The sequence below is a fragment of the Orcinus orca genome, chromosome X, assembly GCF_937001465.1.
Source record: "Orcinus orca chromosome X, mOrcOrc1.1, whole genome shotgun sequence".
NCBI lineage: Eukaryota > Metazoa > Chordata > Mammalia > Artiodactyla > Delphinidae > Orcinus > Orcinus orca.
Genome location: NC_064580.1, coordinates 104,265,360 through 104,290,765, shown reverse-complemented (window position 1 = coordinate 104,290,765; position 25,406 = coordinate 104,265,360). Strand labels below are relative to the sequence as shown.

The window sequence follows — 25,406 nt, the reverse complement described above, 5'->3', positions numbered from 1 at the left end:
GCCCCATGTTAGTTTTCTGGGCTTCAGTGGTATTTTTGGAGTTCACTGTCTTTAATCTGTGTAATTGAGTGAAAATGGCTCATCATTCAGTTGAGTTAAAATCTACAGCAGGCTCCATGGCTACCCATCCCCCTGGGGCTTGCTTCCTGAGCTCTTCCTTCTGAAAAAGCTGTGGCAATGACAGCAGAGGGTACGTGTCAGCCAGCCCTGGTCCTGTCCCCAGGTGATAATGAATCCTCATTGTTGGAGCTGGCCTCCCTCCGATTGGGCGTGTGATGTTGCAATAACTTGGAGTTTTGACTTTTGTTCCCTGGGGACTCTTTGCAAAGAGACAAAGACTAGAAATAAAAGAAAACCAGAGTGGAAATTTCAAGAAACCCACTTCTCAGTCAATTTCCTAATTTCTCATTAACCAAGTGGCCCAATAGAAAGCAGTTATTAGAACATTTTTATCTGATCCTCACATTCTCAGGCTCCCTAGATGGGCAGCTTTCAGAAATCAACCCAACCCACTACCTGCTCTGGGGTGTGTGTGTGTGTGTGTGTGTGTGTGTGTGTGTGTGTGTGTATTCAAATCTTTTATTACCAATCAGAGCACTTGCTGCTCTATTTTCCAAAGCCAAAACCCATTTGGTTTGGTGTTTCCGTTTCCAGGATCTGAAACCACTCTATGCTAACCGGTGCCACTATGTGCCCAAGACATCCCAGAAGGAAGCTGAGGAGGTAAGAGCCAGAAGGAGGCTGCACGTCTTACCTTTGGGGAAAGTCTCCTGTTCTGCCTGGAACCCCTTTTCTTTTACTCTTTTTCCCAGGCCTACAGCTTGCTACAAGGTATGTTTAGTTGATTTGTTCAGTGGGTCAGAGCACAGTGCTAATGGGGCCATGGTCATAGGTTAGAGCCTCATGAGGCCTAATCAGATTTACTTTGTTCTGTGGCCACAGGCTGCCCCTCTGACCCCAGCAGGCAGCCTCTCAGTGTGTGGCTTTGATCCCGAGAGGGACAGACGAAGAGTACAGAGGCCACAGGGTAGGTCCCTCCCCCATGTCCGTGGATGATGGTTCAGCTGCCTGGACTTGATGTCCAGCTGGAAGAAAAGTGGGAGCCCCACCAAGGCAGCAGGCCTGGACCGGGGAGGCAGAGTCTGAGTCCCACATATGGGAGGGGTCAGGAAGCCAAATGAGGGTCACTGAGAAGCCTTGTCCACTTTGAGGCTCTGGGGAGGCCTGTCACGACACGCCCGGAGGCCAGTCTGTTGCTGCTTGAGTGGACACGTGAGGGTGTGTCTCTCCTGCCCCGCATGGCTCTCCTTGGGTTCCTTGTTGCCTCACACAAAAGCAGAGGCAGTGGGCGGTGAGGTGAAGCTCGGCTCCAGGTCATTTTTGGAGAGCTTTCACTTCAGCTCACATTCACCTCTCTCCAATCCAGAGAGCCCTTTAATATAAAACTCTACCATGTGCTTCTAGCAACCTCGACCATTTGGTTCTCTATTAACTTCAAATTGAAAGTCAATGCCCCCCCCCGCCCCTGAGAATAGTTAGAAAAATGGTAAACTTGTGACTGTTAGAAAAAGGTGGCAAGTGGATATAAAATGGTGACTGCATTGCATAACTTCAGGGGAAGCTGTTTTCCTTGACATACAGTGTGAACAGTGCCACCCACTTGCCCCATTTTCCTTCCCCAATCACCAGTTTACCATTTTTCTAACTATTCTAGGGTTAGAAAGGAGTAGAAAGATGTATGTGCCAACAGCTTATCAGAAAGGCATGAGCTTTTGGATGAAGGACCCAATATAGAAAAAAGTGCGCGTTTACCACCAACATTCTCTATAACACAGTGAAACAAATTTACAAGCACTTCATTGCATCCATATGGGGCGGGGGAGAGCCTGGAAGATTTCTCACAAATAAGAGATGATAAATGGAAGTTAATTTTTACATTTTTTTTGCAAACACGAGATGTGTAAAATATCATTGCTATTCTCTGGATTTCATCGTGTTCTCATTCTTGTGTTAACTTGGTGACTGTAAAAATGTTAATAATGACTTCCATAGGTTCACTTGTAACCCTGGTCCCCCTAACCCTATTTTTCCTATATAAGGTCATAAGTTCCTCAACCAAAAATTCTCCTTCTGCGAGGGTTATGAGGAACCTTACCCAGGCAGCTCGAGAGGTACTACTGTACTTCAAAGTGCATGTGATGGCCCCTCTGTCTTCCTTCCCATCTGGTCCCCTTTCCCCCATACCCTGATTTCCCGCCCCTTGTATCCTCATTTCCTACCATCCATTTGTTCTTCTGTCCGTCCTTCCATCCGTCCTTCCTCCTCTCCATCTCCACCCTTCAGGGATGGGGCCCTGAGGGCTGTGGACGAGGCTGCACGTGAGCCCAGCTCCACAGTGACTTGCCTCACACACGAGTTCAGCCAGCCACCTGCCCAGCCCCATCCTGCCCGTGCATTGGTGTATTCATTTCACAGCCATCCTTACCGTCTCCATCAGTCACTAACTCACAGTGCCAATCCCAGAGGGTCCCGCCTCCCATCCAGTGCCAGCTCACCTACTCACTGTGGTGTGTCCCCAGGTGAACTGCCCTCACCTCAGCCGTGGATTCTGCACACCTCGCATCCGGGGCAACACCTGCTTCTGCTGTGACCTCTACAACTGCGGCAAGTGAGTGCCGAGCCCCTGATGGTTTGACCACAGTGGGCACGAGCAGGGCTAGGGTGGGGGAAGGGCGCACGGTAGGGATCAGAGAAGTAGAAGACATTGGTCTTCAAAGGATTTCAGCTGACATGCATTACCTGCCTTCTCTGTGCCAGGCATTATGCTAGGTGCTGTCAAGTATCTGATCTCATTTAATTCTTACCTATGATGTATGTAGAATTATTATCCCCATTTTACAGATGATAAGACTGAGGCTCAGAGGAAACAGACAGCTAGTTCAAGGTGACACAGAGTTTGAAAATGGTAGAGGTCGGGTTCACACTCAGTTCTGTCTAAGTCCAAGTTCAACAACATTCAACAAATAGCCTGACTGTGTTCCAGACGCTAGAGATTCAGCAGCAAACAAAACAAAATTCCTTGCCCTCACAGAACTTAGATTTTGGTGCTAGTTCTGTTACAACCACTCTGGCGCTCTGCCCTTCAATTGTTAAAACATCATTTATTCTCTTTCAAGACATATTTAGGTGCCAGGAATACAGAGAGTCCTGTGGAGAAACTCGCAGACTAGCAGGGATGACCGACCTGTGAGCCATTGATTGCAGTCTAGTGTGAGAAGTGCAGTGCGGATCTGGGGGCTGTACTGGAGACCCTCTCTATGCAAATGACTGGAAGTCAGAGTCACTGGGGGCAAAGGGGGGCGTGTCAAGGAGGAGGGTATGTGGGAGCTGAGATTTAAAGGATAAGGAGGGAGTTAGGAAACAAACCCAAGTGGGGTGGAGGTGAGGAGGGTCTTCCCAGAAGTTGTGGGGGAGGTGAGGGCAGAGCGCTGGTCACAGATCAGATCATGGAGGGCTCACTGGCCATAGGAATGCCTCTGGACTTGACCCTGTGAGCAACTGGGAGCCATTGAAGGGTATAGCGTGCAAGATGGATTTGAGTGGTTAGAGACTGGAGGCTACTAGGGGGCCACTGCAAGAGTCCAGGCCAAAGGGAACGGAGTCTAGATTAAGTTGGTTTGGGGATGGTGGAAAGCAAGGAGTACTTTTAAGAGCAATTTAGAAGGTGGAATAGACAGGAATGCGTGAGCAGGTGATGCAGAACATAAGTAAACGGCCCTGTACGTGGGGTGTGTCAGCCAGTGCCTGCCATGCACGTATTTTCTTTCAGCTATCAGTGCAGGGGTGCTGAGGAGGGGGAGGGTGGAAGAGAGGGAGGAGTTGGCAGAAGGGGCCCGGATGGAGCTAGGTCCAAAGAGGTCAGCAGGATGCACCCCTCCTCACTCACACTCCCTACTCATGGTTTTGGGGGGCCAGTGTCTCCGGTTTGAGGATTAAAGACCTGACAGACCAGAGGCAGTGGAGCGATGGGAGGAGAAGGGGGACTCTCGCCAGCCCTTTTACTTTCTTTGCTAGCACCGGTCTCATTTCGGTCTCATTTCATTAAAAGGTTTGGCGGTGGAGGAAGAGAAACTTAAAGACTCAAATGAGGTTTGGGGATTATCTGGGAGATTCAATTATTCATGTTGTAATAATAACTAACACTTGTAAAGGACTTCCCTCCTTAGCGGTGATGGAGAGCTGGCTATAATTGTACTTCCTGAGCCCATCCTTCCAAAAATGATCAAAGGAATGTAAAATAGGTCCTGGGGGAATTGGGGTTAGTTCGCTATCTTTCCTCTTGCCTCCCCTTGTCCATCCCCCTCCCCCTGCTCAGTCCTCCCCTCTGTTTTTACCCCCTCCCTCCTTTTGACACCCCTTCCTCTGGCCAGCTCTCCTCTCCTCTCCTTTCCCTTTCCGTTCTGAGATCCCAGGAGGAGAGAGGAGGCCCGCTGAGAGGGCTGAGAAGTGATTCCTTATGGGCACACCTTTCTCTCCACAATTAGGTGTGTTTCTGAAAAAGGTCTGAATAAACTAAATCCTACCTTAAATTCCATTTAGCTGAGCCCTTAGGTGAATTTTTTTTAAGTGGAGACTCAAGCCCAATTTATCTTCCTGTCAATCTGAACTTCATAATAACTGACTTTCTTATAGCAAGTCGTGCCAGGATCGTCTTCAAGGCCCTAAAGGAATTTTATGAGGAGCTCTGCTAAACTCTGGGCTCCCTAAAGGCAGGGAACACAACTTCATCTTATCTTTATCCTCAGGCCCCGGCACAGGACCAGGCTTGAATGAAAGACCTGATGACAAGGGAGTGACATGTGTTAAAAAGGATCAAAAAGGAACACCCTTTTCCCCAGGAAAATAAACTATTGGACCAGACAACTAAGAGGGTTCATGGGGACACTGCCCCTAACGACCTTTGAGCTGGAAACGCTGTTCACCTACCTGATGCCTGGGGACCAGCCTCAGGCGGCGATCGAGGCCTTGCCCAGGTCTGTAGCGTTGAGATTCCAAGGGCAAAGCCACTAGAAAAGCACTTACTGAGCTTTTCATCAGGACACAGTCCCATGCGGTCAGAAAGCAAGGCGCGAGACTTAAGAGGTGATGATCCTACAATAGAAGGAAAAGATTTTCTTTGACCCGAGACTTTTTCCAGCCAGCTCGAAGGAGACCTAATCTCCAGGCCTAAATATAGCTAGCTGCAAGCATTCTGAGGCTCGGAGACTTTAATTTTGCCGAATGCGTATATTTTTTTCCTCACACGAAGCCTATTTTTAATCAATTACCAGCTCCTCTAGTCCATTTCCTGGAAAGGAGGCCAAGAAAAAAACAAGTGGGAACAAAAACATCAGGCAGTCATTTGTCCAGCGCTACGGAAACAGAGTTTCTGCTGTCCCCTCGAAGCCACAGACCTTCTTTGACGTCAGGGGCAGCGAGGTTTTAATACCAAACATAGACGATTCCATTTCACCCTGTGCAGGAAGGTGGTTTCTCTAGGACGCAGCTCTGCAGCAGCTGCCTTTCAGCCTTCAGTCAGCTTTGGAGAGGTCAAGTCAATATCACTGGTTTTCGGTGTGTAACCTAAAGGACGCGAAAGGAAATGGGCGTGGTTTGTGAACTGCCGCAGCTGACGATGAATAAAATGAAAGATGATAGCTCACTTTCATCCATTCCTCCCTTTGCCAAACTTTTACTGAGCTCCTACTGTGTGCCAGGGACTGTTCTAGAAGGATAGATATCCTTAAAATAACATTTTGCCCTTAAGGAACTCAATTTACCAGGGGGATTATGGGGAGGGGGGTTTAGACTGATACACAGAATACACGCAGTGAGAGAAAGGTGCACAGAGGCTGCCCATAGCTGCTGCCTGTCCACCAACAGTTGGTGAATAGTTCCAGGCCCTTGTGGAAGAGCAGAAGGATGCCCTTTGGCTTTCTCCAAGATCTGTTGCCTCCTACTCTGTTGAATGGGGACTGAAACACAGAGAGGTTATCTGTTTCTCCAGTCACACCCGGCAAGTTGGGAGCAAGGGGGTAAAAGCCCGCACTGGGTAATCAATCTTATGGTCAATGCAATGATCCGTCTTTGAACTCAGTTACTCATTCACCAAGTATCTGTTGATGACCCATAACATTTCTACCACCCAGCTAGGAGGCAGTGAGGGAGACACAAAAGAAGTGTAAGAGATGACCTTGCCCTCCCAGAGGTTAGAATTTAGACGGAGCCGTCGTGTCCACCTTGGCCTTGGTTGTGGTTTTAGCACCCAGCACGGTACTCAGCACTGGGTAGGCTCTCGGTAAATATCAGATGAAATGAATAGCTGAATTATTGACATATGCAACGTGCCAAACTGAGAAGAACAGACTGAGGCTGTGGGAGTCCAGGTACAAAGCTAATGAATAGGTGCTGGAGTCCTTGAAGAATGAGAAGTGTGTGTTGAAGCTTTGCGCAGCGGGAGAGATCAGGACAGGCAGAGAACAGAGGGCAGTACCTCCCACGCAGGGGGAGAAATCTGAGCAAAGGTCTGGAATAAGTACCCAGCATGGCCAGTTTGGTGCTTCTGAGGATTCCAGCCTGGCTGGAATGTGGATTCCATTTTGGAGTTGGATTATGGCAGACTAAGGAATTGGGATACTTTTTCCTGAAGGTAATGGGGAGCCAGGGAAGGCTTTTGATTAAATGAATGACTTAGTTTTACAAATGTGTTAGGAAGCTGAACCAGGCAGTGATGGGGTCCGGCAGGAGGGCGCTGCAGTCACGGAGGCTTGAGGGTGGGAGCAGTGAGAATCCAAATGATGGAATATCAGGCAAAGCTCTGCCCAGAGACTGAACCAAATGGAATCATGAATCTCAAACAGAAACAAACCACATTAATTAGCTAAACCCTGAACCAGATCTAGTATTAATGTTCTTTTGCTTCACGGTTCAGTTAAAAAATCATTTTAGTAGCTGTTGAACCCACTCAAACTGAAACCAAACATATATTCTCTACAATTAGTGAATACTTTTAAATGAACTACTAATCTAGCCCCATGTTGTGGTCTGTGCTTTTAAAGCGTCACTGCCTTTAAGAACACGATTCAAAGGTTTGAATCATTTTGCCAGAGGCTGGCTCTTAAAAGGGAAAAAACACAGCTACATGTTTTGGGGGGGGGGCCCTTACAATGTGCTAGAGTACTGCTTCCGTGCATTCGCTCATGAAATCCCCTGGGCTCAGAGAAGTTAAGAAAGTTGCTCAAGATCAGACAGCAAATAAGTGACAGAGCCAGGGTTCAAATGCAGTCTGATTCCAGAGTCTGCTCTGCTGTACCACCCATCTGTATGTGCTACCAGCCCACCCTCGGTGTTTTAGGACATAAGCAAAGATACCTGGGGAGAAGTCAGAAGCTGATTCTCAAGCCTCCCCTGCACCCCTACAACCCCACACTCGCCCTTATACACAGGCCTGCCTTTTTCAGGGGAGAGTCCTTGTACAGCGGTGCCTTTTTGAGCGGTAAGTAATCTGTGTATCCTCCCTGCCGCATCCCCAGGCTCAAGTACCATGCCGGCTAATAGGAGACACTCAGTGTATGCTTCCAGGTGGTGTCCAGCTATGTTCCCGAAAAACCTGAAATCTAGCTCAAATTCTGATGAATTGAAACACCATTAAAATTTCACTATGGAAGCTTACTATTTAAAACAGCGGGTCTCAAATATCAATGAGCTCATTAACACAGATTCCAGAGCCTCACCCCAAGAGATTCTGCCAGATTTAGTAGGACTGTGGCTGGGCCTCAGAATCTGCATGTTTAACCATCTCTTTCTCAAAGATGCATGCACACACACACACACAGACACACAGAGACTCCCACAGGCACACACAAATAACACGGTGACATAGGCAGGCACATAGACACACAAACACAGATTTTGACGCAGGCTGTCCTGTAACCACACTGATTTCAATTCCTTAAAGAAGCACTGGTTTTAAAGAATTCTAAGATAATTTATCTGTAAAGTTTAAAAGTCTTCTGTGAATAATCTCTCCCTGATTCATTTTGGAGGTTAACGTTTAATTTTTTTTCTTTTTCATTTTCTATATTCTTATAGCAGGGGAGTCACACATAACTATCCTGATGCCAGGGGGTTTGGTTCTAAGTTTAATTGTAAGAATCACAGTGTTTAAGATTCATTATTGATTCCAGTGGCCAAGTTGTAAACTAGTTTGCAACATCCAGGAAGACAGGAGCTTCCATTTAATTAATTTAACCAGTATTTATGTAGCACCAACCATGTGTCCAACACAGCAATGAACAAAACAAACCAAGTCCCTACCCTCATGGAGCTCACATTCAAGTTAGGGAGACAGACAGTAATGAAGCACACACATTAGTAAGGAGTAAGTGCTGCAGAGGATTTAGGGAAGGGAAATTAGCTTGGGCTGCCATAACAAAATACCATGGACTGGTTGGCTTAAACAACAAATCTTTATTTTCTCATAATTCTGGAGGCTGGAAGTCCGAGATCAGGCACCAGCATTGTCAGGTTCTGGTGAGGGCTCTCTTCCTGGCTTGCTGATGGCCACCTTCTTGTTGTGTCCTCACGTGGTCTTTCCTCAGTGTGTGCATGCGTGTGGAGAGTTCTCTCTTCCTCTTTTTGTAAAGCCACCAATCCTATCAGATTAGGGCCCCACCCTTATGATCTCATCTAACCTTAATTACCTCCTAAGAGCCCTTCTCCAAATACAGTCACCTTGGGAGTTAGGGCTTCAATATATGAATTTTGGAAGGGAACACAATTCAGTTCATGGCAAGTAGTGGGCTAGAGAGTGACCAGGCTGGGTGGGGGTGGGGATGTCTTTGGACAGAGTGGTCAGGGAAGGCCTCTCTGAGGAGGTGATATTCAGATTTTGTGCAGGAACTCAGCTTTAGTACTTTATTGGGATGTTGTTTTTTGTTTGTTGGTGTTTTGTTTTGGGAGAGGAAACACTGAAATCTTTGAAGCCTGAATTCAGATCCCAGCTCTACCGCTTACGACTTGAGGAAATTCCTAACCTCTCTGTGCTTCAGTTTCTTCATCTGTGAAACGGGAATGGTGGTAGTACTTACCTCACACAATATTGTAAGGATTTGCAGCGCAGCCTAATAGAACTTTCTGTGATGATGGAAATGCTGTAATCTGCTCTGTCCAGTACAGTAACCAGCCACTAGTGTGGCCCTTAAAATTGTGGCTGCTGAGCACTTAACATGTGCCTGGTGAGACTGAAGAACTGAATTTTTTACTTAATTTTAATAGTCACCTGTTGACTAGAAGCCGCCATATTAGCACAGATGTAATGAATTCATGTCTGTAAAATGCTTAGCCCCTTGCCGGGCACATAGCAGGTGTCGATAATTGCCACCTAGGATTAGCCTTAGCTGATGGTAACAAGTGTTTCTCTGGCAGGTAGGAGGGTTTCGGGGATAAACGGTAGTCACACTTTGATTGATTATCGTATCTTGCTCCCCGAGTGCATTGTTGGCTACGATGTCCCTTACGATAGCTCCCCACCTGCCCATCTGTCTTTTCACTGAGCCGCATGGTAGCCAAAGCCCTAGAGGGACAGCCTGCTCCCTGGAGACTGACTGGATGTGCTTCTCCCCGTCCAGCCGGGTGGAGATCACCGGTGGCTACTATGAGTACATTGACGTCAGCAGCTGCCAGGATATCATCCACCTCTACCACCTGCTCTGGTCCGCCACCATCCTCAACATCGTCGGCCTCTTCCTGGGCATCATCACTGCCGCTGTCCTGGGGGGCTTTAAGGACATGGTAAGGAAGGAAGTGACTTCCCATCCCACAGAGACCCCTCCTCCTGTCAGGGCTGGGGCGAGGCAAGACGGTTGGGGGCAATGGGGACCCACGCTTTGAAGGGAGGAACAGAAACCGTTGGTTCAAGAATGTAGCTGCCTTTGGGACTTCCCTGGCGGTCCAGTGGTTAGGACTCCGTGTTTCCACTGCAGGGCGCCTGGGTTCGATCCCAGGTCGGGGAGCTAAGGTCCTACATGCCATGCAGTGGGGCCAAAAAAAAAAAAATGTAGCTGGTTTCAAACAGCTCAAGTCGAAGGAGCCAGGTGATGCCATCAGCCTGCAGACATTTCTTGTTAACATGAGTTGCCTGTGTTTTTTTTTTTTTTTTGCGGTACGCGGGCCTCTCTCTGTTGTGGCCTCTCCGATTGCGGAGCACAGGCTCCAGACGCGCAGGCTCAGCGGCCATGGCTCACGGGCCCAGCCGCTCCGCGGCATGTGGGATCTTCCCAGACCGGGGCACGAACCCGTGTCCCCTGCATCGGCAGGCGGACTCTCAACCACTGCGCCACCAGGGAAGCCCGCCTGTGTTTTTTTTGTGTTTTTTTTTTTTTTTTTGCGGTTCGCGGCCGTCTCACTGCTGTGGCCTCTCCCGTTGTGGAGCACAGGCTCCGGACGCGCAGGCTCAGCAGCCATGGCTCACGGGCCCAGCCACTCCGCGGCATGTGGGATCCTCCCGGACCGGGGCACGAACCCGTGTTGCCTGCATGGGCAGGCGGACTCTGAACCACTGCACCACCAGGGAAGCCCTGCCTGTGTTTTTGAGGCACATTCTGGGGGCGGGTGGGGCTCATGCTAGTTATGTAAACATAGCCTTTAATTACCGCCCCCCACTCCCTCCACACACACACACACACACACACTTTTAGTAGAAACCTTTTTGGGTGGTATTTCCATTAACAGACTTTGGGAGAGCTGGAAGCAAAGACGTTTTTAGCTACAGGTAAGAGTACTGCTCGTCTCCCCCTCCCCAGGAATTTCCTCCTGGAGTTTCTCCAGAAAGAGCCTCCGGACTCTTTCTGCATGTGAAGGCCCAGCCCTAGGCTAAACTGCTGGTCAGGTCTTGTCCTCAACCTTAACCTCACTCTCAGTCTCCCTGCGTCCCCTGTGCTCCCTTTCAACTCTATTCCATGTTTGTGTGTATGTCTGAAAAGGCACCCCAGGACTCAGCGCTCAGTAGGTGCTCCATAATAGTGGGGTCCTTCCTTCTTTTGCTTTTAAAGCATTTCAAAGTATTTATTTGCTTATTTAATAAACCTTGATCTCTAATAATGGAGATAATAGCTTTAGAGCTATGGTTCTCAACCTGGCTTCAGATTAGAATGGAATCACCTGAGGTGCTCTAAAAATTCAGACTGCCCAGACTGCTCCTCCAGAGATGCCAACTTGATTGGTCTAAATTGAAGCCCAGGCATCAATACTTTTTAAAAAGCCCCCCAGGTGACTCCAACTGTGGCCATGGTTGCGTATGGCTGCTTTAAAGAAATGTCCCACCCATGTCTAGGGAATCATTTTGTGCCTAAAAAGGGTTTTCCTTTGACCCCAGAAATGAGGCAGATAACCCCTAGGCCTTTGGCTGTTTCTGTCCCATTTGGGGGGTCACTGAGGAACAGGAAGCTGAAAGACAGTTTGTAGTTTGGCCCTGGACTGTCAAAAGGATGAGTAATGGAAAGTGAAAGGTGCGGTAGGACCAGGGAAGAGAAAAAACTGCAGTTTTGGGCACCAAGTCCCCAGTAGAACCGGGCTAACTGGAAGTATTGAGTGTTCCCGCTGGTGACCCTGCTCCTGCCCAGCCCGACTATCCTTCTCTTTTTTCCCCTCCCTCTCTCATACGCGCATTTCTCATTCCCGGGGCCCTCCTCCCACTCGGGAAAGCCCAAGCTCGGGGGAAGCCTCAAGGTAGGGGGGCCCCTTGGAGGGAGAAGGCTGTCCTGTAAGTTCGGGCCTGATGGAGCATTGGGGTGAGAAAGCTTCAGAAAAGCTGTTTCTGGGTTGGAGCTTCTTTGGAGAAAAGAATGCCCTTTGTTCTTGGAGACTTTCCCCAGGGGGCAGGTGAAAGCAGAGGCCTTGTGTAGAATCTGAGCCGCTCTGGCTGGAAACGAAGCTTCTGGTTGGGGCTGGCGAGTTGAGATGGGACATCAGGGTGAGTGTTAAGGCTTCTCTGAATTATCCCTCGAGCTCTCGGACATGGACAGCCAAGTGCCCTGATGTACAAATGGAGTGGCTGGCGGCCACTTGGTAGGCTCTGTGGGGCTCCTGCAAGGACTCTTGTCAAAACTCAGGTGACCATTGATGTTTAGGTTTATTTCTGAACTCTTTTTAATTGTTGAAGTATAGTTGACTTACAATAGCGTATTAGTTTCAGGTGTACAGTCTGCACTGTTAATTTCACTGTGACCTTGATCTCTAGGGGAATAGGGGTTTGTTGACAGGCTGTCCTGAGAGGTGCCAGTAATGGCCCCTTTACTCTCCTCTTTCTCCGCTTCTCACCACCACTAGTACCTCGTGAAGTAAATATTACCCCCCCATTAACAGATGAGGAAACAGGCCAACAGAGGTCAAGTTACCTGCCCAGGGCTAAATAGCAGAGCTGGGAGTGGAACCCTTTCTGGTTTTACAAGTGTTTTAACAGATATTACCTCCTTTGTTTAGTTGCTTTCATTAAAAAAATTAAAAGCAAGTTGTTTCCACCTGTTGGGAGCTTCTCGGAGAGGAAAGGAGGAGAGCGAGGGAAGACCTGAGCGTCATCAAATGCCAGGCCTGGGAACCCAATCAAGGGCCAGTGGGGAAAACGAAAGATAAGGCAAAGAGCAGGGGCAGGAGATTTGATTCATGACGGGAGAGAACAAGCGGGAGTTATAAGATGGGAGCACCAAGGAGGAACCATTGTTTGGATCACTTTATTAAAATGAGGCATGGTGTGGAAAATCCTGGAACATCAAGCAGGTAGGCCTACACAAAATCCTCGGCCTGGGTCCAAATGTGCTTGGTGACTCTTGGCTTGCCTCCACCTTGAGTAGAATGCCTTGGGGGCTGCAGGGAGGCCCAAGGGTGCTGGCTGATGAAGGGCATTCCTGAGGAGGGAGGCCAGGAGCCCGAAGCTGTGAGCTGGCAGCCTTCAAAGAGATCAGCTCAGAGCATCGTTTCCAGAGTTGTGGGAACCTGAAAGGAAAAAAGACGTCTTCTTTCCCTGACCAGAGGGGCTTGGTGAAAAGGGTCTTGAACAAATGTTTGATGACCAAAGTGCTTGCTGCCCAAAGATATAAGAATTTGAGGTGAATCTTTAAAAGGTGATGATATCTTGCCATTTTCTCCTACTTGATGTCTCTGGTTTAGAGTAAAGTGAGGAGAAGTCAAAGCGGCCTTCTCTCCAAAAGTCCGCAATTGTCTCAGAAGAGACTCAGTGTTGTCCAGGAGAGACGGCTTTGACCATTTCCTGTGCTACCTAGTAACTGTTTGTTTCACTGGAGCTCAGAATGCTACTGGTCAAAAAAGGGGCTCTCATAACTTAAGCCCCAGAATTATTGGTACAGAAATACACACACTCCTATATGCACACACAAGTAGAGATGGAGCCCAGATTTATTGGAAAATCAGAATTACTGATTTAAAACATAACCAGACCATGGGACTTCCCTGGTGGTCTAGTGGGTAAGACTCCATGCTCCCAATACAGGGGGCCCGGGTTCGATCCCTGGTCAGGGAACTAGATCCCACATGCATGCTGCAACTAAGAAGCCCACTTGCCGCAAGTAAAGATCCCGCATGCCGCGACAAAGGATCCTGCATGCCGCAACTAAGACCAGGAGTAGCCAAAATAAGTAAATATTAAAAAGAACAACAACCATAACCAGACCATTATTTGGGGCCATCCCTTTTGCTTCTCCCCTGCCTGACTCCTGACTTCACCCCCCTTCACTCCCTCAACCTCTCTTGGTGCCCGTCCATTTTCTCTACGTCCTCTACACTTCTCTTCTGTGGCTTTCTTGTGCTTATTTAATCTTCCGCCTGTGTTTCTTTCTCTATAATAGTCAACTTCCTTTCAAAGATTATCCTGGACCCCCAGCCTCGCTGCACGCTCAAAACCTTTTCTAGATAGAGTTTACATTGCATGATTGCTTCTCTATGGTTAGGCTTAGTTTATTTGCATAGAAGAACTGGTTTCGTTTTGCAAGAGCTGGAGGGTGTGTTTTTAACTGACACAAGGCCAACGGAACATGGTTTCTCGGACTTCCTCAGGGATGACATTTCTTTTTGGAATCCTTGTGGAGAGGTAAGGGCATTTCTGAGCACTCTTCTGTAACGCGAGCCAGCCTTTGGAATGGTCAAGATCTAAGTTCTCTCCCACACAAGAGAGAGGCTGAGAAACATTTCTCTGGTTGTCTGTGAGCAGCATCATAATGACTGAGGCTTGTAACTCTTCAAACCTCCTAGAGATGTAAACAGTAACCCACTCCAAGGAAGAGAGCAACAGACTGTGTTGAAACTTGCTATAAGGGAGTTTCCTCTGCCAGCATCCCACCATGGTTGCCTGTGACATTGCCAAAGCCTGCCCACACATTTTCATCACTTGAGAGGAAGCTTCTGCTCTCCGTTAGTGCAAAGTCGATACATACCAGAAACAAGACATGTTGATTTTACAGACAGCTGTCGATTATCCACATGAATGGAGGGGGTGTCAATGACATGGATGATGGAAAGAACATTTACCCACACCTTGACCCATGTGGCACTCATAAGGTATAGCGCACAGTCCTGCTTGGGAACTAATGAGCGGTGGTGGCTTCCCTGAGCAGTGTTTTGGCCTTGTTGAAATCTGCAGCCCCATCCTGGATAAGATTAGCTTTAACCCTTGAAGGGCTACACATGTCACCATGTTATAAAAATGGTATTAAATTCTTTCTGCATTGCTTTGTTTTCCCAAAAAGTGGGGGTGGAATCTGCAAGAATCCTTACAACTTTTATAAACCCTTTGTGATCGAACACATTTCTGTCACAGGAATAGCAATAGCCTTGTCCGTTTGGCATTTTGTATTTGGGGTCTCAATTTCTTCTTTTTCTTTTTTGTTTTTGAAAATCATACAAATGATTTCAACTTTTCTATAAGTTTGAATTTTTCAAAATAATAAGTTGTGGGGGAATGACACAAGTAATACATATTAATTGTGAAAACCTTGGCTATATAATTGAAAGTGAAGAGTCCCCATTTACTTCCTAGTACTGCTGCCCTCCCCAGAGATAACCATAGTTAACAGTCTGTTGTGAATCTTTCCAGATTAATTTCATTGACAAACACACATATGTGTATAATTGAGTCTTTATTTTTTACATAAACTGGGATTATGCTACATTAATGTAACATGGTGCCTTTTTTAATAGATTTTATTTTTTAGAGCAGTTTTAGGTTCACAGCAAAATTGAGAGGAAGATAGAGAGATTTCCCATGTACCCCTTCCCCACACGTGCATGGCCTCCCCCATTACCCACAGCCCCCACCAGAAGGGTGCATTTTTTACCAAGGATGAAGCTATATCGCCACATCAGAATCACCCAAAGTTCATAGTTTACCTTAGGGTTCACTCTTTTTTAAAAAAATAAATTTATTTATTTATTTATTTATGGCTGCCCTGGGTCTTCGTTGCTGCACACAGGCTTTCTCTAGTTGCGGCGAGTGGGGGCTACTCTTCATTGCGGTGCGTGGGCTTCTCATTGCGGTGGCTTCTCTTGTTGTGGAACACGGGCTCTAGGCGCGTGGGCTTCAGTAGTTGTGGCTCGCGGGCTCTAGAGCGCAGGCTCAGTAGTTGTGGCGCACGGGCTTAGTTGCTCCGTGGCATGTGGCATCTTCCCGGACCAGGGCTCGAACCTGTGTCCCCTGCATTGACAGGCGGATTCTTAACCACTGCGCCACCAGGGAAGCCCCAGGGTTCACTCTTGCTGTTGTAATTCTATGGGTTTGGACAAATGTATAATGACATGTATCCATCATTGTGGTGGCAAACAGTATTTTCACTGTCCTAAAAATACTCTGGGCTCTGCCTATTCATTCCTCTCCCCAACCCCAACCCCTGGCAACCACTAATCTTTTTATTGTCTCCCTAGTTTTGCCAGTGGCTTGTTTTTGTTGTTTTAATTTAACAATATATCCTGGACAACTTCCCTGTCACTAAATATAGGTGCACATCATTGTTTATCAGTAGCTCCATAGTATTCTGTAGTACGAATGTACCATGGTTTATTTAACCATTCTCCTAGTGATGAACGTTTATGTTGTTTCTAATTTATGTTTTTCTGCAGAACCCAGCTCTCCCAGCACTGAACTGTTCTGTTGAAAATGCCCATCCGACTGTTTCTTACTACGCTCGTCCTCAAGTGGCATCCTATAATACCTACTACCATAGCCCTCCTCATCTGCCACCTTATTCTGCTTATGACTTTCAGGTATGTTTTGAGAGAAAAAGAACTCTCCATTGCCCTTGCTCTCACTCATGCTGTCTCGTTCTCTCCCTAATTATGGACCCTTCCTAATATATATGACGTAGCCAGGCTCTCTATCCCTGAGGGCCTTTAGCAGCCTGTGGGTACCACTGACTAGCTTAAGGACTGCATAGGCAGGCAATGATGGGAGAGATGGGGAGCGTGGGAAAGACACAAGAGGAGAAGAAACAGAATGAGGGAAGAAAAGGGGAGAGGAGATAGGATCCAGGTGTCCCAAGTTGCCTTGACCTACACTGAGGTACTCATGAGTATGTCACCACGGACCCCTGTCCAACAGTGGCCTTTTCCATTTCTCTGCCACTGGGAGAGGCCTGCCTCCTTAGCACAAGGGCATTCTGAGCCACACACGGGTTTGAATCAAATCTGTAATGAGGAAGAAGTCCCTTCTTTTTCTCCAGACTTCCTAACTGGGACTCTACAGAGAAAATATTTTTTATAACACCCTCCTCCCCTTCTTTTGCCTTGTTATCACGTGGGTCAGAAATAAGTGTTACCAAATTTGCCCTTTACCGTTTTCCTTTTGAGCTAAGACTAAGCACAGAAGAACAGAACCCAAAAGGCACTTAATTAAAAGGAATTCATTGTATGCAGAGCACTGAACTAGACACTTGAGGAAAACAAACGAAACAGTCTTTTAGGCATTTACAGTGACCCTAAACCCTGGACCACAGAAGGATGGGATTACACTCGAATCTGGTTAATTCAAAATTTGGGGACTAAGGAAATGCTTTTGAAAGGAGGGAAGCTCATAATGAATTTACTTCTATTGACCAAGAGCCCTGAATGCTCCAAGGGGACATAAAAGCATGACTGTTTGGGGGTGGTCCCAATTAACCAGCCAGTTGAGAAAAACAGAGCCCTTGGGCAACCTAATTTCCACTTCAGATTAACAAAATAATTGAAACTGAAAAACCCCCTATTTAGTAGAATAAAGTGTACTTTGGTTTGGTTTACATACTGTACAGGGAGGTCTGGGACTCTATATGGCAATAGGAATACGTATCTATAGTGTGAAGATGGATTTGTTTGCTGTCATAAAATACAGCACCAGCACAAGGAGGCATCCATTAAAGCTTGGGAAAAGATGTTAGAACTTGTTTTAAAGCCTACTGTATTCACAGGTAGACAACTCAGGGAACTTGTTCCCCAAATAGGCAGTATAGACCGGAAAACACAAATAAGTTCTAAAAGGGCATAGATAATTGCAGTAGTGACAGAGGCAAAGGAATCCTTTAAAAGAATGCAGGGATGTTGAACCTAGCACAGGAGGGTCACCATTCTTTGGGGACGCCCATAATAAAAACTCATCCTGGGACAGAGGGGCCATGCATGGCTCCCAAGAGGCTGCTTCCATATTTTTACATCGAAGTAAATTATATTGACTATATTGATTTTAGGACTTTTCACTTTATAACGAACCCCTGAAGTAGTAACAATAACCTCCTTGGTGATGGCTGCTGCAAGCTCTGAGACAGGAAGCCCCTGTTTAGGGGATGGAGCCATCTCTCTGTCCATCATTCCTCATTCAAACACTACCCCAGGCATGAAAACAAGATTGCCAATGCTAGTGGTGGCCCAGGCTGTTGGTTTCAGTTCAGTCAATGTTGACTCTGTGTTCCCATGTGCCAGGAACTGTGCCAGGAGCTATGGATGTAGAGATTGAATGAGACATAGGCCCTGCATTAAGAGACCAGTCTAGGGACCTGAAGGGGACTGGTTAGGGGACAGCAGTGGGGACAAAACAGTAAGTAGACTATTACCCAGAGTGCTATGGAAACCCAGACACAGGGTACCTAACTCAGAGAAGGGATCCAAATCTAGCCACCTAACCCAACCCTACACCGTGGGCTCAAAGCAGGCACTTCAGGGATTTGTGGAAGCCTCTGCTTTTTAATGAAAGCTCCTATTCAATGAGCACCTACTATGTACCAAGCATTGTGCTAAGTGCTTTACAGATATCATCTCATTTTTGTCGTTTGAGGGAAATAACTCTTGTCATTGCCATTTTTAAGTTGAGATGACTGAGTCATGGAGGAAGTAAGTAACCTCTCCACAGTCACAGGGATGGTAAAGTGGAGGACAAGAATATGTATCCAGGTCTGTCTGATGCCAGAGATTGGCTTGAGGGATTCTTTGGAGAAGCTATAAGTCTGAGTATAGCACTGATCTTTTCCCCAGTTAATTTTAGGATATTTACGCATTCTACTGGTTTAAATTATGGGCTTCCTAATCATTGACTCAGAAAGGGTCTCTTTACTCTCTCTCTCTCTCTTTTTTCCATTTGGCTGTGCCATGCGGCTTGTGGAATCTTAGTTCCCTGACCAGGGATTGAACCCGTACCCTTGGCAGTGAAAGCGCGGAGTCCTAACCACTGGACCGCCAGGGAATTCCCTTTACTTTCTCTTATTATGTTATTAAATTGCTCCCCACTCCAAGGACTTCTGGGACACTTCTTATACCTCTCCTGGTTCTTTCTGTAGGTTCAAGCCGTCTTTTGTATTTCGTTTTTGGAGATTTTATAAATTTATGGGTTTTAAGGTGTATGTTTTTAAGTGATTTGTTTCCTTCTAGAACTTACAAAGTATTTCACTTTAGTATTTGAGTGGAGCTTTCTTTTGTTGACCAAGTTCCATTCCCTTATTGTTTCATAGGAGGAAATACCAGTCTTTCCCCAAGAAAGCCAAGAGGATGAAGGAACATCTGTTATGTTCCCAGATAAATAGAAAGTAGTCAGCAAAACGCACACCATCTCTGACAATAAAACCACCAGAAGCACAGACCTACCCAAAAAATAAAAAGCCAGAGCTCCCTTAGTCTCATCTCAGATTGTAAAAGGGCCCAAATCATAGCAGGAAAACTGACCTTTCTAGACTTTCTCCTGAATGACTTCCCCATTCTGGTCATTTCCAAATAGGACTATTTATGTCACTTTGCTTTTGAAGACTTCTCTTTCCTTTTTATCCCAAGGCTGATAGAAGGAAGAGGAGATTTATAGGGTTTTGTTTTCACCCCTCAAAGTCATGCTCTTATTGGGTAGCTGTCCAGTCAGGAAGCTTGGGAAACGTTTCTTGTGGTCAGACGGGAGCGAGGACGTGGGTCTGGTCAGCGGCCCTGAGGATGTTGTGACTCTTGCAAATGTTGGACTCCAAGGCGTCCAAGCTTAGAAGTCAAGACTGCTGGTGCCTCCTTGCTCACCTCCCCAGCGCTCACTTCTCTTGCCCCTTGCACTCATTTCCCCATGGCCAAGCAGTCCATATCCTGTAGGGTATAAAGCATCCGTTTCTACTTCTGGGAAATTCAACCCAGTGTAGCTTTGGGGTAAATCCCTTAAGGCTTCCAGCCATACTCCCCAGTCTGGCCTACTGGGCCAGACCCGCTATTTCACTCTAGCCATTTGGTGAATCGCCAAGTTTAGCTTAAAACAAAAGCCTCTGCAAAATGCGAGCACCTCTGTTTATGCTCTTTATTAAATCACATGAAGGTACTCTAGGTTTCGTCGTAGCCACTGAACAGGACCCATTATAAATCGGGCCCCTTGAATGAGAGAGTCGCGCTAGTCCGGGGGGAGGCGGTAGATGGCGTAGGTTGCTGAGAGCCTTAGGAGGCCGCCACTGCTGCCGCCACTCAACTTTTTATTTCCCCTCTCCTGCTGAGGTTCTCCTTGCCTCTCCTCCTTTCTCTTGTTTCTGATCCCTCCCTTTTTCTTCCTCTTCCTTTTCTCTACTCTTCTCTCCGTCTCCCCTGGCTTTGCTTTCTGGGTCAGAAGCAGAGGGGGAATGCAAAGAACCAAGAGACCCTGGATTTCACCCTTGGGACACAGCATCTTTTGCTGGTACCCTTTATCACCCGGCCAGTTCCGGGGCTCTTTTTGGAGTCACTGCCTCCCAGTGCTTCCGAAGAGAGAAGCACACGTGACAGAAACGCACAAGGGTCTTGCGGACTGTGGGTCTGCATGGGGCAGGGAGGGGCAGGCTAAGGCGGGAGAGAGAGCCCGCTCCCTCCTCTGTAGCTCCACCGCCCTAGGCCACCCCAGCCTCTAAGCAGCAGCTCGGGAAGCTCTAGCTGACCAGGCCCAGCAGTAGGCTATTTAGATGCTTTTCATGCTTTTCATGCTTTGTGGTGCGAAAGGATTCAAAGCTCTGTTCTTCTGAGCTGCCTGTCCCTAGTCAAGTCGACTCTTAGGCAGGAACCAAAATGCGCCGGGCCAGCTCTCCAGCTGCAACAAAGCCAGATCTTTCCCAAGGTGCCTGCCTGTTGCTAGGAAACTATGCACTGGTACGGTGGGCGACCCCCCCCCAGCCCGCAACAAATCCCAAGGGTGTGTGTGGACTGCAGCCAGTTAGCTCCCTAGCTCAGCCAGGAGCCCTTTGAGTTTATCCCTAAGACTCCCAGCATCCTCAAAGGGAAGTGAGAAGCATCCCACCCCCTTCCCCCTTAATACTTTCCCAAACATGAAACTGAGAAGTGAAAACCCAAGGCCGTTGTACCACCCCCTCTTATTATCAAAGTGTACAACTGCCACCCACGGCAGCTGCTACCCACGGCAGCCTTTTACTGCCTCTCAGGACGGAACGGCCTTTAGCTCCACCTTCAGAAACTTGCCCCTCCCTTCTGTGGCTGGGCCACAGAGAACTGGCCTCCTGGCTCTCACTATCCTGGAACGGGATTTAGAAGGGCAGAGTGGCACATCCCCAGCCACAGAGATCTTGTCCCTGGTGGGTTTTTGCTCTCCTCTCTGGTTTAAGAGGACAGCGTTCTTAGTTGAGGAAAGCAACAGAAGAGGAGGGAGAGAGAGGAGAAAGTTGTGCAGGGCGGAGTGGAAAACTAGGAAATCACGATTCCAGTGTCTTAGAAAGCATATCTCCTCCTGGAGGGAGGAGAAATTTTGAGATTTTTGGAAGGAATCTGGCTTGTCTCGAGTCCACTGCCTCAAGTTCTTTTGTCTTTAAAGGCTTTCTATGACCCTGTCATTCCTTCTCTCAGATCGAAAGGATGGATGTGATGGGGAAGGAGGGGATGTTGGCCGCTACGGCCTCTTCTCAGTCCTGACATTATGTGGTGGGAGATGGAGATTTCAGTGTCTCAAGCAAGACCTAGAAAGCAGGACAACGCTTTCTAAGGAGTGCAGAGGCCAGGACTGGTGCTAAGGAGAATCAGCCAACTGGTCTCGGGCTCCAGATACCTCATGGCAAGGCTGACTCTAGATTGCTCTAGGCCTGAAAATGACGTGATCTACTTAGACTCCGGCCAGCTGAACAAAGAAAAGGCATTGACCTCCCCAGACAGCACTTGAACTCTTGAGAAATTTTTTGATTTAAGTGGGTCTTTTTTTTTTTTTAATATAGCAGTTCCTCCTAGAGCTAAGGCACAACAGAAAATTGCAGTTCTGCAGCCCTGTTCGTTGGCTTACGTTTCCTCTTCCTGAGAGCCTAAAACTGGCCTCCTGCCCCTTGCCATCCCTATAGACCCCTCCAGCCTTCAGGCCTCAGCCATGCTCCACCACTGGAGCAAGGCAACAGTACCCACAAGATGTGACCGTAGTCTTTGAAAATAGATTTTATTTAAAAAAAAATCATACCAAGTTCATCTTCTATGCTCCTGAAGTTAGAGTACCTCCTACTTGCCAAGCACTGTTCTGAGTTCTGGGGGAGAGAGCAGTGAACAAAACAGGCCAACTCTCCTTGAGCAGGAAAATCATTAGGGTCAAGGGTATATACATGGGCCAGGGAAAGAGAAGTGGCAGATGACTCCTAACACTCCAGTTCACTGGGTATTTTTTTTTAACCCATATCTCGCTCCCTTCCCAAAGACTAAAAAAGTTAGACAGCACAAAGTAAGAGTCCTCAGTGTCCTTGCAACCTGGTAGATCGCTCCTCACTCTTACCTTTGTGATTCTTACCTCCACGCCTTTGTTCCTCTTTGCCCTCCGACATACCCTGCACTTTGGGGTGGTGGGCCACAGTGAAGATGAAATAGAAATTGTTGGACTTCAAGTTAGAAGACCCCAGATCCAAGAAAGCCATTTAACCTCTCTGACCTTAGTTTTTTGGTTTTGTTTTGTTTTGGTCTGTGAGATGGGCTCTGTGATGATATATTTTTGTAGCAAAGACTTTCCCAGGTATTAATGGCTTAACCTCAAATATTCTTAAGGCCCAAACTACCTTTTTGAAGACTAGTTGGGATGCTGTTGCCATGGCTCAGGGGGTAGTTGTTGGAGGCTTGAGTTATAAACGTGGTAAAGGGAGTGATGGATTCCAGAGACGACACAGAAGTAGGAGCAACAGGGTTCGGTAACTGACTGAATGAGGGGTCCAAAGGGAGGGGTGGGGGAGGATTCCAAGGCCTCTCTGCGTGAGCTCTGCAGCCTGAGTGACTGAGAGAAGGTGGGACCAGCTCAGTTTCATGCCCCTCATTAACCCTGCGAGGTTTAGGAACTCTTGGTTGTTCCAAACAGAAACACACTGGGTCCGTATTCATTTTAAAATAATGACTGACATTGGAGAAATGCAACCTCACTGCCTAAACTGATGTTGTTCTATTTTGATTACACAGCATTCCAGTGTCTTTCCATCCTCCCCACCCTCTGGACTTTCTGATGAGCCCCAGTCTGCCTCTCCTTCGCCCAGCTACATGTGGTCCTCGAGTGCTCCACCCCGATACTCTCCACCCTACTATCCGCCTTTTGAAAAGCCACCCCCTTACAGCCCCTAAAGAGGAATGTCTGCTGGCTATTGAGATTATTGTGGCTTTTATATTTCTGCTTTAGTGGAAGTGTGTAGGGTACAAACTTTAAAGTGTGATTCTTATGCATAAAGTTTTGCAATGGCCTGCCAGGCTAAGGAAAGATAGGGAAGAAGCTTATTTGTTATCAGTGCAGAGCAGGGGTGGCTAGACTGAGCCCAGCACTTCCAAGAAGGGCAGCGCAAGGCTGGAGAGCCATCCCAGCAACCAGCTTGTCTTGTTTGGACCTGCATTACCCTATGGCCCCGCCTCTGTGTGCAGCAGAAGTGTGGTTGCCATCTGCTTCACTTTGTGTAAATGGAGTGTTGTCCTCCGGCCGTTGGCAGATCGCCACCCTAGCACCTTGGTTGAAGCGCCTGGCTTATAGGCCCTGTCTTTCCCTACCACTAAAGTCAGTCCCTAAGGAAAATTTCCCAGATGATGGGGCTACACGGTAGTTCCAATGCAGAGAGTTCTAAGATTTTGTTTGCTTGTGTCTGGATGCTGAAAAAAGCTGCCCATGTCTCTTACTCCTTTCTTCTCTGTATTGTAAAAATGGCTATTGTGATCATTCAGCTCAGCTTTTGTGATTGGTACCTCCCAAAGGGAAAAGTGCAATAGTCCTTTGAGTAGTGGGGAACAGGATTGATTGTTCAAGAAGCACTGAAAGACACAGAACATGTGAGATGTTTTAAGTGGATCTCAGTTATACATCGGGTAACTTAGGAGACAGCGGTTCTACTACATGTTGCATTTGCTGCAGGAGATACAATCTTACGGTTAAAATTGAGTTAAAAAATGCTAGATTAGGTTCTTGGGTCGTGTTATGATTGTTACTAATCTTTGTGACTGTTTATCTTCAAATATTGTGCTTCAATCCCAGCAAACCGCACGTATCCTGCACCCCACCCCAAAAGAATCATCTGTATTTTAATGCCACTGCTCTTATTGGTCCTTTTTTCTGTTGAGACCAATCATGACAGTGTTCAAGGTTATGAAAGTGTTACAATGCCGCTTTGTCTGCAATACCTCAAATGTAGCCAACTTGACAAATTCTTAAGTGTTATCGTAGATTTAAAATCCATCTGGCACATTGTGGTAGGTATTTGTACAGTTCTTTTAATTATACATAGCTTTAAACCTCAATCTGATGAATTTAACACTTCGGCACCATGCCTTCATTTCAGAATGAACACTTTCATTGTGATCTTATGTTAACCTGAGAATCGATTGATTTAAAGGAAGATTGATAATCCTATACTTGTACAACATAAAAATACAGGGCTACAGGAGGGTACCTAATTAGACAGTTCTGCAAACACAGAACACATACAGGAAAAATTTCCAGCCAATTTCGCTACCTCCCAACTTCATGGATTAGAGGTAGCAGGCAAATGCTGGTGCTCCCATCTACCTTGTAGACACCCAGCCATCAAGAGTTACCAAGGTACAACCAGTGTGCTCATTGTTCACAGTAAATGTTTGCAAAACATTCAGTTTAACTTTCGGCATCACGACTGATGTCTCATCTGGATTTCAAATCTGAACAACTATAATCCTTTTGTGTTATATAAAGTTACTATTATTTTCTACAGTTCTGAGCATATTAAAATTCTATTGGATTTCAAAAAGGGACTAATAACCAATTGACTTACTATACAAATATCAACTTGTAATACTCAATGAAATTTCTTGCTGTTTACACTTTACATTTTGCTTTAGTGAACGTGTATGGGTATTTAATTTTTTTAAAGGCACCATTACATAGTATATCCTACATTTATCACATTTCTTAAAGTGTCAAGATTCTATGACTCATTTCTATGTATTTTTCTTACTTTACAAAGTAACTTGAAACAGTATAGATTTTGTAACACTTAATTTGAGCAGCTTCTTTTTTTATCACATTGAACTATAAAAAGTGCATGTTACCTTAGAAAAGTTAATATTTGCTGCTTTACTCTTTTGCAAAAACATTTGCTGTAATGAAGGAATTTGTATTTCCAAAATGTACCTTGACTGCATTTTGTAATATTTACTGCTTTATTCCTAATTCTGCTTTAAAGTATTGAACTGGGCATGAAACATTAAAATATTAATCCAGAACCTGTATAACTGGATGTTGCTTAAAATCTGTATCACTGCCATGTTGGAAACCCAGACTGCTTTTGTGATGTTTCAAATTAATAAAACTATCCTCCTCCTTATCAACTTACATGTGTCTTCATGGAATCAACAGAAGTATCACAAACACTCTAAAGCAACTGACAGCAGCTGACTCACTTTTGACTATTATGGTTCAAGATACAATGGGCATGTGATTA

The 25,406-nt window shown here is 46.6% G+C and overlaps 1 protein-coding gene across 1 annotated transcript in view; it reads left to right on the top strand.

Annotated features, from left to right (window-relative positions):
* TMEM255A (transmembrane protein 255A) overlaps nucleotides 1-25,293 on the top strand; it is a 47,528-nt gene extending 22,235 nt beyond the window's left edge. Inside the window, exons 5-10 of the mRNA XM_004285578.3 lie at nucleotides 655-723; nucleotides 2,100-2,171; nucleotides 2,580-2,668; nucleotides 9,669-9,831; nucleotides 16,162-16,305; nucleotides 22,915-25,293. Of these exons, the coding sequence (XP_004285626.1) occupies nucleotides 655-723; nucleotides 2,100-2,171; nucleotides 2,580-2,668; nucleotides 9,669-9,831; nucleotides 16,162-16,305; nucleotides 22,915-23,073 (696 nt within the window). The 3' untranslated portion in view covers nucleotides 23,074-25,293. The remainder of the gene's footprint in view (nucleotides 1-654; nucleotides 724-2,099; nucleotides 2,172-2,579; nucleotides 2,669-9,668; nucleotides 9,832-16,161; nucleotides 16,306-22,914) is intronic.
* The last annotated feature ends 113 nt before the right edge of the window (nucleotides 25,294-25,406 follow it).